The sequence below is a fragment of the Mirounga leonina genome, unplaced genomic scaffold (assembly GCF_011800145.1).
Source record: "Mirounga leonina isolate KUSES-001 unplaced genomic scaffold, KU_Mleo_1.0 Mir_94, whole genome shotgun sequence".
In the NCBI taxonomy this organism is placed as follows: domain Eukaryota; kingdom Metazoa; phylum Chordata; class Mammalia; order Carnivora; family Phocidae; genus Mirounga; species Mirounga leonina.
Genome location: NW_023270855.1, coordinates 45,488,429 through 45,504,376, shown reverse-complemented (window position 1 = coordinate 45,504,376; position 15,948 = coordinate 45,488,429). Strand labels below are relative to the sequence as shown.

The following is a 15,948-nucleotide window of genomic DNA, read 5'->3' as shown; positions in this document are numbered from 1 at the left end:
AGACCACCCTGGGATACTGGCTCGGAGTCCTAATGCCCCGGGTGATGGCGATCCCCACTCTGTACCTCAGTCTCCCTGGATGCCAAGGGAGCTTGGGAGACACGGCTGTGCCACCCGGAGCTCAGCATCATGGAGTGGCTGTCTGAGGGGTGGGCAGTCGGTGCAGCTGCTGCTTACAGGCCCTGGTCTCCAGGGCTCCCCTCCCAGCAAAGGTCCTGGGGGACGGTGCCCAGGACCCTCCCTTCTAAGCCTTGGTTCCCACATGTCCCTCCGCAAGTGGCCAGAGCAGACATGGATCAGGTGGGGCTTCCCATGGTGGAGACATTTATTGACAAGAGTGGGGCTGGGCTGGGCTTCCAGCCTCCGCCTCTGGCCAGAACAAGGGAGAGCGCGCATGACGATGGGCGCCCTGAGGGCGGCATGGGTCGCTGTCCCATGGCTCAGGAACCACGGCTGGGGCGGGCCTCACGCGCTGGGAGCGTACTGCAGCACCAGCCGGTCAAAGTCGTTCTCCTTAAACGCAGAGTGCGGATGGCAGGGGTGGGGGGTGGGGGGGTGGGAGGAGAAACAAAGAGAACATGAGTCAGGACCCCTGTCACTGGCCTTCCCCGGCCCCGCCCGGGGGTCTGGGGACCTGGGACAGACCGACGGCTCGGGCTCACCTTGGCCTGGTACTCCTTGATGAAAGGGTGGCAACGGTGTGCGTCCTTCAGCTGGGACAGGTAGCGGTTTGTCACCTGCAGCAGAGAGGAGGCCAGGTGAGCTGAACAGGGGCCCCCAGGGGCCTCTCACATACAGGGTGAGGGGAGGGCTAGGGTGGGGTGGGGGCTGCCCAGCTGACCCCAAGCAAGAGCCCCTGTCTTCCGTCACCTCCATCAGCCTACCCTGGAATCTGGCAGATGACAGGACCCTCAGGGCTGGGGTGGGAAGAGGGGGGGCAGCTGACACAGAGCCTACACTCCGCACACAGTGGAAGGAGGCACCACAGGGTTCAGGCGAGTGGGGTGGGAGGGACCCAGGCCCTAGAAGAGGGCGGAGGGCCAGGAGGAGCGGAGGGCAGGTCGGGGGGAACAGGGCTGGGAGGAGAGGTGGGTTTGTTCTGGGCACACTGTACGGAGAAACCCGAGGTCTTGGTATTAGAACCTGAACCCCGGACAGAGCCCTTGCTGCCACCCTCGCCCCACCTCCCCAGGCCCGCCCCCACCACATGGGGCGGGGGCAGCTGTCTCCCTGAGACTAGGGGTTCAGTGCTGTTTGTGGGGTGAGTGGGAGAGTGGTCCTGTCTGCTATACTACGCTAGCCCCGAGGCTGCCCGGGGGCCCTTCTATAAGGCATGGGTGACGGACTGCCAGGAAGCCTGGGGGTGGGTCCCCAGCCAACTGGGCCAGTCAGCCACCTAAACAGCGGGGCCCCAGAGTTCTCCCTCCCTCCCCCTCAGACAACATGGACCCCTCTTCTCTGTTCTTTCGCCCACCGTCCACCCGGAGGCGGCACAGGTGGGGGTCCCGGCTCAGCTGGCCCTGGCCTGGGCACGCTCTGAGACACAGCCCACAAGTTCCCAGGGCCCACGGGAGCAGCTGGCCTACAGCCTCCGCACCCGCAACACCCCCTTCCCAGGGCCCCTCGCGCTGATGGCAACCGCACCCCCTCCAAAGAAGTGGCTTTCTGCCGGAGACCCTGACCTTCAGAGCTGGGGCCACACCACAGACCCCTGCCCACCTTAGGCTGGCGCCGTGGAGAGCAGAAAACCTCCCTGTGCCCGGGGGTCCTACCTCAGGGGGCTTGCCCAGGTGCTGTGACAGGACGATAAGGTTGATCAGTGTCTCTGGGTGGCCACTGTCCTGGAAACACAGGGGCATAAGCGATCAGGGTCAGCTCCCCAGGCCCCCGACTTGGCCTGCCCACTCCCATCTCAGGTGCTCCCACTGACCCAGGGTGAAGACATGACCCACACAAGGTCACACCCTCAGAGGTGGGGCAGGGGGTGGGGCTGGGAGACCCAAAGCGCACCCACTGGCCACTCTGCAAGGCGGTGACCTCGGGGCCCTCCTTTCTGCCTGGGAGGCAGTGCGGTGGCAAGGGGGGCCCCAGCCCCACTCCACCTTCCTGGCCTCCCTGCCTCTCCTTGCCTCTCCCCTGCCCTCCCGGCTTCTTCCCCTCTGAGCCTGTTGTCTCATCTGTTGCCCAGGATGAGACAGACCGCCCTGCCGGTCGCAGTTTGGGAGGGGTTATTTATCACACCAGTCGCAAAGGAACAGAGCCCAGCCCAAGGCAGCCTGAACACCATCACAAGCAAGCTGTCCCTCTCACTGCAAAAATGAGGTCTGAGACCACGGGGCAGACCGCGCCTGCCCCTCCTGCTCACCAGGGCCCTTGGCAAGAAGCTGCCGGGAAATTACCAGAACATCCAAGCAGGTGACCTCACCCCACCCACCCACACGGGGCTCTGAGGCACAGGGAACCCTGGGAACTGGCCCCGGACGACCTCGGCCAGGAAGGTCAGACCACTGCAGGGAGCCGACTGGGCACTCGAAGCAGAGACACAGCAACCCGGACACAAGGTGTTGTAGGTTCGAGGGGCCTCTGCACAGACCCGGCTCCACTCCATGGCTGCTCTTCTTTGGGGAGACTCAACGCCTCCCCACTTTAGTTTCCTCAACAGTTGTCATGGGGGACAATGGCACGTGTTCACAGAAGCAAAACGAGGGGAATGCCAAAGGAATGGGAAGGACAGTGGGAAAGCATGGGGTGGCCCACAGGACCAGGACGACAACTGAGGCCATGGCATGCCTCGGGCCATCGAGGGGTCAGGGCCACGGGGCAGTAAGCCAGCCCAGACGGGGTCGCAGAGAATGAGGACAGATAGGTGTCATTTAACTGGGGACCCCATTGCCCTCTCCTTCTGGGGCAGAGACGCCCCACCAGGCCAGGCATTCCTGACGAGCCCTGACTGCACCCAACAGTCCAGCTAAGGTCAGAGCCTGTCAGGAAGGCACAGTGGCCGGCATGGACAAAGGGCGCCTTGGCAGGGCAAGGCACCTCCACGCGTGCAGCCCAAGGAGCACCTGACTGATGACCCCTGGCCCGTCCCTGATCTGCAAACAACTTCCTGATGGTAACTCGACGCCTCACACAGGTAAAGGGGAGAAAGCTTCCCACCGGTGTCTGTTTCTTGTTAGATGACGAAATGTTTTCAGAAAACAGAAAAAACTTTGACATTTCCTCTGATTATAAAAGTAACACACAAGACCTCACATGTTGGTTGGGGGAAGACAGCGGGGGCTGCCCTGCCAGGGCCCCACTCTCAGTCCCTCTTCTAGACCCAGACAGGCAACGTCTCCCGTCTGCATCTCGCTCTCCCCTTGGTAATGAACGGCAGGCATCTCTTCCAAGTACTGGCTCAAGTGAGGAGTCACATCAAGAGGCCCCCAGGTCCAGCAGCCAAGGTGATAGCGAGACTTTTTGCTCAGCTCAGGCCAGCTGAAGCCCAGGCCGATGGGATCCTCCCATTTCTAAGAGAAGCCACGATCAACATTTCTATTTGCAATCTGATTCCTAGCTGATTTGGTGTTAAAATAAATTCCCACGTGGTCACATGCCAGGCCCATGGGGCTGCCTCTGCAGCAAGCCCCCGTCCCCTGCCGCCCCCACCGGGAGCCTCGGTGCAGGCTGGGCCTGCCGTACCTTGTCCAGCGCCTCCTGGAGCACGCCTTCGGCGGCCTCCCATCGGCCCTGGGCCATGTGGCAGGCCGCCTGCCCGTTGAGCAGCAGCAGGGTGGATGAGCACTTGTCAGCCATTTCCTGAAAGATGTAGTAGGCGTCCTGCAGCTTCTCGCCACCCTGCAGGGACAGTTCCAACATCACCGGTTTGTCAGCCCGCTTCCCAGCCCTACCACCTCCCGCTCCCTCACAGAGCAGGAGGACGCCAGCACGCCGGCACTTCGCTGAGGCGATGCCGGCGTGGCCAGCGCGAGGCAGGCGGTCCCTGGAGCCCTGTCACCGGCATCCTTCGTTCAGAAGAATGAAAGGTTCTGCCTGCCTGCTAAAGACGCAGCACCACTCTTAGAGGGGAGCCTGAGGCCAAGACGTGTGTGAAAAAACGCAGAGCTGGCGAAGAGCGGGCAGGGTTCACCCCGCTAAACTAGATACTGGAAGCCAGCTTGGGTGGGGCTCAGTGCCCCCAAGGCCGGTGCAGGCGCATGCGGACGGGGAACACATTTTAAGCAGCCCATACAAAAACAAAACAAAACAAAAAAAACGACTTAGAGAGAGGAAGCCCAGTGCCAAAGGCCAGAAGAGGGGCCATTGCCAAGAAAGGGGGAGCAGGTGCCCAGGCATGGGGGGAGATAGGGGCTGGGCACAGGGGAAGGTGTGTGTGGGGGGGGACACTGTCCACTGCCCAGTGCCAGGAGCCCAGGGAGCAAGCTGAGTAGGAGCCAAGCCCAGGGTGAGCCCTGGGAGGCTGCACTGCCAGGCAGGCCCACTCGCTCCATCAAGTCTGGTTCCAGAGCACCCCAAGCTCATTCACTCTGGCTCTGGCCAAGCTGCTCAGCTGTGAGGAGCCAGGAATGGGGCTGGGGCTGAGCAAGGTGCAAAATGTGCCAGGGCGCAATGGGCTGGGGGCTCCCCTGGGGGACGGGCCCTGGCCCCAAAGGAAGGAGCAGGTCCAATGTGTCCACAGCAGCCTGCACCAGCACCCTCCCCACAGGAGCGGCCAGCACTGGATGCAGGGGGCACCTCCCACCTCCCAGCTCTCTGATGCTCCCTCGTTCCCCCAGCACGGCCCAGGGGCTCACCACAGCCAGATTGACCCATGCGGTGGCCAGCTGGGTGAGGGTAGCATCCTCGTCCTGGTCCTGCATTTTCTTCAGCTCCTTCCTGGGGACAGAACAGAAGGGTAGGAGGGAGCCCCCCGCATTCCTGCTCACAGGGCACACATTGGCGCCGGCTCGAGTGTGCCAGGAGCCCCGACCCGGCCGCTCTCACTGCACACTTGGGAAGCTCACCCCAACTCTGCAGGTCCCACCCTCGTCACAGAAGGAAACTGAGGCAAGGACGGCACCATCCCTCGTCCCAGGCAACACCCTGCAGGGAGGGTCGCATGGGAGAGACGTACCGGGCGAGGTCTAGACGGTCCAGCTTCAGCAGGATCTGCACGGTCATGGCCATGCTGCAGGACAGAGAGGCAGTCAGCCGGCACCCTCGCCACTCTGCTGCCTATCGGGGCTCCCCCGTGTGGGCGCCACCTCCAGGAACATTCCTAGGAGTGCTTAGGCCACCAGCCCTGCCTTGCGTAGGGCAATGCTGAGCCACACTGGACTCAGACCCAGGCACTATGCGCCGGGCCAAGCCTCCCACTGCTTCCCAGGGCCCTGGCTCCCCCCTTTCACCACTGAGCACACGTGGGGCTGGAGCTTTCATGAGGTCCCAAATCGTCCCACTCTGACTACCCTGAGGCTGGGCATCCTTTCTGCGCCCCACTCCTGGTGTGAGGGGGACACTGGCCACTGCCCAGTGGCAGGAGCCCAGGGAGCAAGCTGAGCAGCCACGCCCAGGGTCAGCCCCAGGGAAGGCTGTGGGTCCAGTCACAGAGGTGCTGCATGGGGCAGGTGCTCACCCCCTCTGGTTCCCGCACCCGTGGCTTCCCTCTCTGCCTGACAGCTATGACCACCAATGACGTATGTAGTCACTTGTTCCCACACTTTCCCGCCCAGATCAACATGTGTAGGAGTCTGAGAAATAGTTACAGAGTCTGCTGCTTTGTAAGCTGTGTGCCAGACCTATTTCTAAACCGCCACAAATCCCTTTCTGGATAGAGCGGGGACAGAAACAAGAAACAAAAATGAACCTGTAACCAACCAACCAAGGGACAGCAGGCCCCAGAGAGTTCACAGGGGTGGGCTGTCGCACCCTCCGGGACACGGCGCTGTAGATGCAGCGCTGGCTGGAGTCACCTCCTGGGGTGGGGGCTAGAGCCTCTGGCACGCCGCAGGCCCCGGAGTGCCGTGAACGGGAGGGCCTGGGGGAACGCGGGGAGGACACGGAAAGGCCCGGGCCCAGGGACACAAGGCTCTGTGGTGGGGGTGGGGGTACAGAAACCACAGGCAGAAACAAAGGTGCTTTCTCCTCTGCCACCGGGAACGGAGGGTTTCCAGCCCTGGGAGCCGTGTCCTTGGGAACAGCAGCCCAGCCGTGCAGAAAGGACCGAGGATGGGAGCTGCAGCCTGAATGGGAAGCCTGGGCCCCACTGGTCTCTGCCAGCAGCCCCCCACTGTTCCCATGACAACGGCCAATGAAGCACTGAGCAGCCTGGAGACCAGCCTGGAGGCCTTCTCCCTGGAACAGGGAGGACACTCACCACTCCAGGCTGTCCCCCTGGTGCAGGGCACGCAGGGCTGCATCTGGGTTCTGGTCGTGGAAGTAGATGGAGGCAGCCATCAGCAGGAAGGTGGTGTTGGTCACGTCCACGCTCCTGCTCATCTCCCGGTCCAGCTCGGCCACAATCGAGTCCCTGCAAGACAAGGCTGCTGAGGGCCTGCAGCCAGGGGTGGGAAGCAGCCTCGCCCCCATGGGAGCAGACAGGTCCAGAGAGAGTGGGTCAGGCGCCCAGGGGAACACAGCAGCTGCAGGCGGAATGGGCCCAGCTGTCTCCGTCGAGCCCCACTGGGTGCCAGCTTCACCGCCTTCCCACCTGGCACTTCCCACCATTATGCAAAGAAACTGAGGCCTCGTGAGGAGATGTGGTGCAGGCGGGGCCATGTCCACAGAGCAGCGCAGGCCTACAGATCCAGGGGGCTGTAGTATCCACACCACCCCGGACGTGGAGGGCCGGGCCAACTCGCCGGGGATGCCTCTCTGGAGACAGGAAGCCACACAGATGAATCTCACCCTGATGACATCGCTGCCTCCCCAAGGAGGCCGGCTGCTCCTGGCAGGTAGGCCACATGCTGTGCTGGGGGCCAGGCTGGAGTCAGGGCTCCGCCAAGGATCAGCCAGTTCCCCCACAGGCCATAGAACATCTGAACCATGATCTGCTTAACTAGAAAACAGAGCCAAAACCTGTTGTTCCAAAAGGCTGCTGAGCAGTTGACAGGAGAAGGGAAGGGCCAGGCCCTGAGTCGCCACCAGACAAAAGCTGCTGTTCAGGGTCCACGGGTTCTCCACAAACACGTGCATGGCACGTGGGCTGCTGGTCAGGATCTACATCTAAGGCCCTGGAGGATGGGGACACTCCTGTCACTGTCTTCGTGACCACCAAGGTGCCTGATGGACAAATGACTTCACATCTGAGACTATTTCCCACTCTGCACACCCGGACCGCATACAGGGTGTGACAGAGAGTTGGCATGGAGCCCTCGTGGCCACCCCATGATGTTCCCTGCCTGGGAACCTACTGAGAGTAGACATGCCACCTGCCATCGTTAACGTGATGCGAGCGTCATGCGCTCTGTTACTCAAACATGTCATTGTTCACCTACAGGTGCCGGGACTTTCTCCACAGCCTGCTTGCTGGGCTGGCTAAGGGGCAGCAGTTTGGGCTGCCAGGACGGACGTACCCTGAACCCTTCTGCCCTCCTGGGCCCCTGCCCCAGGCCCCAAAGCAGCCCCTGCTCCTAGAGGGTCCCAGAGTCCCCTCCTCTTCCGAAAGGAGACTAGGGCTTGTCACCCTGGCTCATGAAGTGTGGAGAGGGAGAAAGGATAGCCTCAGGAGCCTGCCTGTCTTGGTGTCCCGGGGCTGCCGTCACAAAGCACCGCAGACCGGGAAGATGCAAAGAGGAATAGACTCTCTGAGAGAGAAGAAGCTCTAGAAAGCAGGAGTCTGATATCCAAGTGTGAGCAGGAAAGGTTCCTTCTGAGGCCTCTGAGGGTGAATCCATCCCAAGCCTCTCTCCTGGCTTCAGCTGGCTGCCCACAGTCCTTGGCATCCCTTGGCATCTGTGTCACCCCGATTCTGCATCTTCACACATGCCTCCCCTCTGTACCCTTCTCTGTCTTCTCCTCTTCTGTCTCTTATGAGGACACCAGTCTCTGGATTCAGGGTCCACCCTATATCCAGGATAATCTCCAGATCTTTAACTAATTACATTTGCAAACACCTCATTTCCAATGATGTTACATTTGTGGGTTCTGGGGATCAGAACCTGGGGGCCCCCATTCAGCTGTCACTGCTGACAAGTAAATCCCCCTGAGCCTCAAGCTTTAAGGGAGAAGGAGCCCAATCAGGAGCCGGGGCACATAATGCTGCCCTCCGTAAGGGCAGTGGTAGGGGTCACAGCAGGTGGTCTCACCTACACCTGGGACCCAAAGACAGCCTCTGTGGCCCACAAGAGTAGCACAGTATCAATAAGGTCATGATCAAGTCCTGATCTAAGGAGTTCCACGAGGCAGAGATTGGGGAAGGCTGTTCTGTGAGGCTCCTTGCCGCTAAGAGGGACACTCCAGGGTGAAGGTGGGCTCTCGGGGCTGGGCAGGGGGGCAGAGGAAGACCCACAGAGCAGAGCGTCTCCGTGTCATGGGCTAGGCTGTTGCCCTATCCCAGGCACCCTGTGGGGAGCAGATTTGAACATAAAAGTTCCTAATCCCAGGGGGGCCTCACGACCAGCCATTCCTGGGGTGGGGGAAAGGGTGCAGAGGAGCCGTGGAGCCCGCCACGTCATGCTGGTGCCCCACGGCACGGGCGAGATGGGGTCTCACGGCTCCCACCTGCAGAGACAGAGGCAGAGCCCATAAGCACCCGGGCAAGTATCCTGGGCAGCAAGAGAATGAATGGTTCACACAAATGCCCCCGCAGGGTAGCAATGTGCTTTCACTGAGGCTCGGGGAGGTAAGAAGGTGGGGAGAGAGAGCCCACCCATGCCCTCCCATCCTCACCTCCGGCTGTCGTTGGCCAGGTACTCGGCGAACATGTGCACGGCCTGGAGCTCGGGGGCCGAGGAGGGCTTGATCTCGTCCAGGACCACACCATACTTCCTCTGCAGTCAAGATAAGCATGCCGTCAGCTTGGCCTACTCTCTGCTGTGGGGCTCAGACTTGGCCTCCTGGGGCACACGAGAGCTTCTTAGGGCTCTAGCAGCGCCCTGGCAGAGTCCCACTGCCTGGAACGAGCGGCCGCCACCCCCAGGGACCCCCCCCCCCCCCCCCAGGCTGCCAGGGGCCAGCCCTGCTACAGCACCTACTGGGAGCCAGCACGGCATCACTTGTCACCTGTCAGGCCATGGTGCCCACCACTCTAGCTGAAGACTCCAGCTGTCCAGCCCCCAGGGCTGAAGTGACGGGGCAAGGGCCCTGCCAGCTCTGGGGGGAACGCGTCGCCCAGGGACAGGGGTTCTGGGCATCAGGACATACACCCCCTCCCTGGTGACACACAGAACTGGTGGTGGTCACTGCTGGGAGGGGAACTCGAGTCAGGGTCGCATTTTCACTACAATCCTCTCTAGGTGGTTTTGATGTTTTTGCTGCCACCTACAGGTGTTCTTCTGTGTGTACACATCGCACAGATACATCACAAGGAGATTCTGAGGGACACTAGGGCAGCCCCTCTGCTGGGGGCCACACATACTGTTCACTGTCAAGGGCAGGGGGCAGGGGGGGTTGGGGGGTTGGTCAACGGGAGGGTGGGGTCCCATCAGGCTCCAGAACACTCCACAGAGGGAAAGATATGAACACAACCAGGAAGCCACCCAGGGCCTAATGTGAGGTGGGGGCAGCCGCGGAGCCATGTGCCCAGGACAGATCACAGGCCAAGACTGAAGCCGGGGGGAGAAGGCAGGTGGGAGGCCGGCTGCCGGTGGGCCTTGGCAGGGGAGACTGGGACAGGGCACAACTTGGTCCTGTCTGCACCATCTGGACTGCTTGCACGCCCAGGGCAACGTTCCTAGAGCCTGGAATAAACTATGGCCTCGACTTAACAGCAGTGTCAACCTTGCTGCATCCACCAATGAAAGCACCCCATCAATCTCAGACGTGAGTAATAAGAAAAGCGGCCTATGGGCTGGGGGTGGGTACATGGGATTCTCTTTACTATCTACTTGATTATTCTGCAAACCTAAAACTGTACTAAACAAACAAAACCTACCGATTACATAAAAAAAGAAAAGGGAGAAATCCCTACACTGGTCCTTGGGCCTGGTGAGTCCACAACCTCAGGGACACGGCCACCTACTTGTGGAGGCCACACCGGCTGCTCAAAGTCCTGGACTCTGCCCTCCTTTGTCTGGCGTCCCCACCCCCGTCCCCACCCAGCACTCTGTTCCTTTACTCTGTTGTCCCAGGGCTCTGGAGGTCACTAGCCCACACTCACCTGTGCAAGGTATGCTCTGTACAGGAAGACATCCCTTTCCACGTCTCTCTCCGGGCTTGAGGGCTGCAGAGAGAGAGACAGCTCAGGACGCTTGGAGCCCCGTGCCAGACACGTGGAAGCCAGGAGCAGGCAGCTTGCCCAGTGGACACTGGGCCTACGTCCCAGCCCTGATCTTGTCCAAGACCACCACCACCCTGGGACGGGGGCTCAATCCTCACCCACATCCGTCCAGGTAAAGAAAGTGGGGCACCCACTCCAGCAGCACAGCAAGGGGTCAGGGTGGAGCCCACGCCTTTAACCACTGGACATGTGGCCACTCATACTGACAGGCACCCCCAGGGTGCAGCGGATCAAAACAGAAGCTGCACAGTGGTATGGGTGGTCCAAGATGTTGGGGGAAAATGCCCCAGTGCATGGGTTTGTAAAAGTAGAGAAAACAGGGGCGCCTGGGTGACTCAGTCAGTTAAGTGTCTGCCTTCGGCTCAGGCGGTGATCCCAGGGTCCTGGGATCGAACCCCGCATTGGGCTCCCTGCTCAGTGGGGAGTCCACCTCTCCCTCTGCCCCTCCCCCGGCTCGTGTTCTCCCTCTCTCTCTCTCTAATAAATAAATAATATGTTAAAAAAAAAAAAAAGAAAAAAAGGTAGAGAAAAAAAGCCTGGGAGGAGTCCCATGCAGAGGTGGATGGATGATTCTGAAGAACCAATGGGACCCAGGAGATGTGCAAAAGGGACTTTACTTTTTTTAACAAATATTTCCATGCAGCCTGTTCCTGTCCCGTTTTTGTCCCGAAACACTTTTTAAACATGGAAAACAGAAGAGACAAAGGTCTGCCTCACTCAGAGGACCTTTCTGGGAGAGCTCAGCCAGCTGCCCGGGCACAGGGACATCCGCGTCCAGCCGGGGCCATGCTGCTCAGCCCCGCCGCTGTAGAGCCGGGGAGCCCTGGTGAGGGGATTTCACACACTGCTCACTCTGGGACTGTGGGGAAGCCCCCTGAGCCCTGGCCAGGCCACGAGGCTATGGGGGAGCTGACCAGAGCCAGGAAAGGAAGAAGGCTCGTAAGGACTCGGGCAGAAGCTGTGTGGTGAGTGCTAGGCAGATCTCCAGATCTGAGAAAACAGGAATGGCATGTTTCTGAGCAAATGCTTCTCCGCCATTTGCAGCTTGGGGATAGCTCACCAGAATTACCTGAGAACAAAGCCAGGAGGCCCACACCCACCAATGCCGGCTGACCCCAGAGTGGCCCCTGACTGCCCCCAGACAGCTCAGAGGTGCAGCTAATCCAGAGGACAGTGAGTACCACGGGGGGGTGGGTAGTGATGGGATGGGGGCCACCGTCAGGATGGCCACACTGGACCTTCAGCTCCTTGAGGCTTTCTTCACTGCTTCGTCCCCAACACTAGGCAGTACCTACCATCTTGTGGGCACTTAAGAATGTCTGACAAACAAGGAAACGTCACGATGGTGACAGAGCACTACATCCGATCAAGGGCAAGGACACCCTGGGTGTTCCACGTGGGGCCACCTCAGCTCAAGTCTGTCAGAGATTGCTGGGGCCACTGTAATGAACTACCATAAACTAGATGGTTGGAAATAACAGCAAATTATTCTCTCATGGTCCTGGAAGCTAGCAGCTCAAAATCAAGGTCAGCAGGACCATGCTCCCATCAAAGGCTCTATAGGAGGATCCTTCCTGGCCTCTTCCAGCTTCTGGGGGCTCCGAGCATTCCTTGGCTTGTGGCCCCATCGCCCCCCATCTCTGCCTCCATCTTCTCTGTCTGCCTCAAACCTCTCTTTGCCTTTTTCTTAGAAGAGCACCACTCATTGGATTTAGGGCCTATCTGAAATCCTGGCCGATCACATCCAGAGATCCCTTATGGAATTATATCTGCAATGATCTTTTTGCCAAATAAGTCATGTTCACAGGTTTCGGGTGAACATATCTTTTAGGGGACACCATTCAACCTAGTATAGGCTGCCTAAGAGAAGGTTTAGGTGGTCCATGGACCAGAATTAAATCGCACTGAATGGCTCAGTGGGGACAGGGAGAATGGCATGGTTTTGGGCCAGTGCATGTTTCCCAAGTCACCAAAGAGAGAGCAGTTCCCTGGCTGAGAGGCTGGGCTGCAGTGTGCCTCCACCCACAGCGACCACCAGTCCGGTTTCCATGACTGTTTCCAGTCCCTCTCTAAGTATAGCAGGGCACGCTGGTCCTCCCTTTCAGCAGCGACAGAAAGTCTGAACATTATGACAGGAGAAGACTCAAAGAACGTACTGCTGATGTAAGTAGAACACACAACAGAAGCCAGACAGCAGAGCATGACTGTGACGCTGAATCTCACAGTGACCCTGGTGAGACAGGTGTCATTGTCCCTATCGGACAAGAGGGGAGACAGGCGCACAGAAATGTAGGGACTTGGCCCTGGCTGCAGAGAAAATGTAACAGAGCCAGAGTCTGAGCGCAGGTCTGTCTCGATCTTCTCACTGTCTACATGCCCCAGGAAGGAGGCACACAACTCTGGTGGTGAGCTAAATAAGGGACGCCACCCTGCAATGTCCATACCAGTCCCCGGGACCTGGGAACAGCTTCCATTCTGTCACCAAAGGGACCTCGAAGATGTGACAAAGGTTATGGATCCTAAAATGGGGAGAGTGTGCCGAGTTATGGAGGAGGGCCCAGCCTAATCTCAGAAGCCCTTAATAGCAAGAACTTTAATAGCAGAGGATAGTCAGAAATAATGCAGGAGCAGGAGAAATCCCAGCGAGCCCAACTGTGAGAAGGATTCGACCCGACATCCTGTGGCTGGTTCTGACATGGAGAGACCCCATGCAAGACCGAGGATTGGAGAGAAGCTTCTAGGAGCTGAGGCTGGCCCCTGGCTCAGAGCTAGCAACCTGGAAGCATATTCTTCCCTAGAATCTCCAGAAGAGACACAGCTTGGCCAACACCTTGATTTTAGCCTGATGTGAGCCATGTAGGACTTTCGATCTACAGAAACTGAGAGATAATGAACTTGTGTGGCTACAATCTGCCGTTTGTGGTCATTTGTCACAGCAGCATCAGAAAACGAATACAACTACACAAGTGTCATTTCAAGTGTGACAGCTACCTGAAGTCCGTTTTAGGCTTTATCCCCATGATGCTCAGGGAAACCAGGTATACTGTCAAAGGCCAGAAGCATGACCAAGCAAACCTTCTCTATTTCAGAGTCCAAAGTCCTCCCAAGCCTCTGGCTGCCTTGGTGAAGAAGTCCTCTGCTCCTTTGCTTGGTGCTCCAATGGCCTCCCACACCTTCAGAATAAAATCCGAACCCCTACTGTGGCTCCCGAGGCCCTGCCTAGGGCCCTGCCCACTTCATTCTCCATCCTCCCCCTGCCTGCACTCACCCCACTTCTGCTACACCAACCTTTTATGCTCGGACTACCCGGAGCTCATCTCTGCCTCAGGACCTTGGCAGCAATTTATGGGGTTAGACGCATCTCAAGGTTCAGTCTCAGGTCCAAATGATGGTCAGAGAGGCTGGGGCTTACCGGATCACTCCCAGAGTCAGCAGCCTCCTCACCCCCATTTTCCAACACAAAACCTTTTTTTTTTTTTTAAGACAGGTGTATGTGCTGGGTGTTTTTTGTTTTTAAGTTTATTTATTTATTTTTACTCATCTCTACGCCCAACATGGGGCTCGAACTCAAACTCACAATAAAGATCAAGAGTCATATGCTCGGGCGCCTGGGTGGCTCAGTCATTAAGTGTCTGCCTTCGGCTCAGGTCTGATCCCAGGGTCCTGGGATCGAGCCCCACATCGGGCTCCCTGCTCAGTGGGAAGCCTGCTTCTCCCTCTCCCACTCCCTCTGCTTGTGTTCCCTCTCTCGCTGTGTCTCTCTCTGTCAAATAAATAAATATAATCTTTAAAAAAAAAAAGAGTCGTCTGCTCTTCGGACTGAGCCAGCCAGGCACCCCTCCAACTCAGCACTTTTTATCTCACCCCTTAAGCACTCAAGTTACTACATATTTACTCGCTTCTTTACTCCTTTAACCTCTCTAGGACACTAGGCTATGTGAAAACTAATAAAAAGAAAACTAGTTGAAAACAGAGTCAGGAGGCCAGAAGGGGGAGCTCTCAAGCCCTGACACTCGAGGTCAATGGCAGACCCCAACAGAAGAGAGGTACCACGCATTCCCCACAGGAGGAAACATACACTTTATCATCCTCACAGGAGGATGAAAGATCGTCTCCTTGCCTGGCAACTGCCTAGCCAAGGAGAGACTGTCACAACTCAGGCAATGAGAAGCCACTAGACTTTGAGCTCCCAGTTTACTCCAATGGATTTTTTTGTTTATAACAGCCCCTCTCAATTCCCCCTTTCCCCTGTGAAAGAGCAGTCCTCTTTGTTCTCTGGCTTGCCTATGGTTTTGCCATAGGTTATACGTCCCAAACTGCAATTATCCATTTCCCCAATAAACCCATTTTGCTAGTAAAATAACTGCCAGTTTTCTTTTTAAGGTTAACAACAACGAGGGCGGGCAAGACCCTGTCAATTTCACTGCTCTTAGAGAATCGCCAATAGTTCACAAAGTGTCAGTAACGTCCATGTCCCTCCCTAAAAGTTTCTGCTAAAGGACCTGCCGCCCCCTCTTGTCATCCACTGGCTGGGCCCTGCCTAGCAGGGCTATTTTCTAGCTCTCAAATGGCCAACCTCATTCCCATCACTGTCCATCACACCACCCTCTGACTTCTTGTTTATTTACTCGTTTACTGTCTCCCTGAGGAACTTAAGGTTTCCAAAAGACCACGAAGTTTTATCTATTTTATCACTGCTTTGAACCCAGCACGAATACACCGCCTGACCCATAGAGAAGCTCAATGAGGAAATGAATGAATAAATGAATGAATGAATGAAATGAATGGGCAAGTTTGGGGAGAAATAACAGAGCTAGTGGAGCAGGGTAACGTCGAGGAAGCCATTTCTCTCTTTAGCATCCTAAAATGAGAACAAACAACAATCCCTACTTCACGGGTATTGAGGGTATGGTGGCACATATGGGCTCTCCACAAGTGAAAATTACTATTATTAATACTATAGTAGCATAAACACCTCCCTTACTCAAATGCCTTCCACAGCGCAGAACGAGCTCTCAAAGTGAGAAATATCAAAAACTGTCACGGCTTTGAGTTTTGTGATAGGCAAGGGTAACTCCTCAGAGCGCTCTGAAGAGATACGTTGGGGGGAAAATGCCGCAAGAAGAAGGAAGATTTTTTTAAAAAATCAGAGCGCGACCAGCGGCCACCAGGAAGCGTCTTTCGCCACCACCATCCCCTCGCCCCCGAGCGGCCGCACCTTCACCCGCTGCGCCTCGTTAATGCACTGCTGGTAGCTGCCAATGTAGAAGGCATTCTTCACGTCGAACAGCTCGTCCACTTCCCCGGAGCCGCCGGAGGCCGGGCCGGGAGCCGGAGGCGCCATATCGCTGTGGTCCCAGTCGCTCCTCTTCCGGAGGGACACGTCGGCCGGAAGCAGGGCCTCACCGCAAGGCACGCTGGGTATTGTAGTTTACTCGTTCCTGTCTGGAGATGAACCAAACGGGAATTAAAGGACGGGAGTCGCAACTGCGACTCGCAGGGCATTCGGGAATTGTAGTTTGATTTTA

General features: G+C 57.7%; 1 protein-coding gene across 1 annotated transcript; it reads right to left on the bottom strand.

Moving 5' to 3' along the window:
* Positions 1–296: 296 nt before the first annotated feature.
* COPE (COPI coat complex subunit epsilon) lies at positions 297–15,911 on the bottom strand. The gene is made up of 10 exons (XM_034997646.1): positions 15,639–15,911; positions 10,301–10,363; positions 8,872–8,972; positions 6,359–6,511; positions 5,117–5,170; positions 4,797–4,878; positions 3,685–3,840; positions 1,773–1,841; positions 663–737; positions 297–513 (listed from the first exon to the last, which is right to left on the bottom strand). The coding sequence occupies exons 1-10, from the start codon at positions 15,762–15,764 to the stop codon at positions 466–468; spliced, it is 927 nt and encodes a 308-aa protein (XP_034853537.1). The 5' UTR covers positions 15,765–15,911; the 3' UTR covers positions 297–465.
* Between the last annotated feature and the right edge of the window lie 37 nt (positions 15,912–15,948).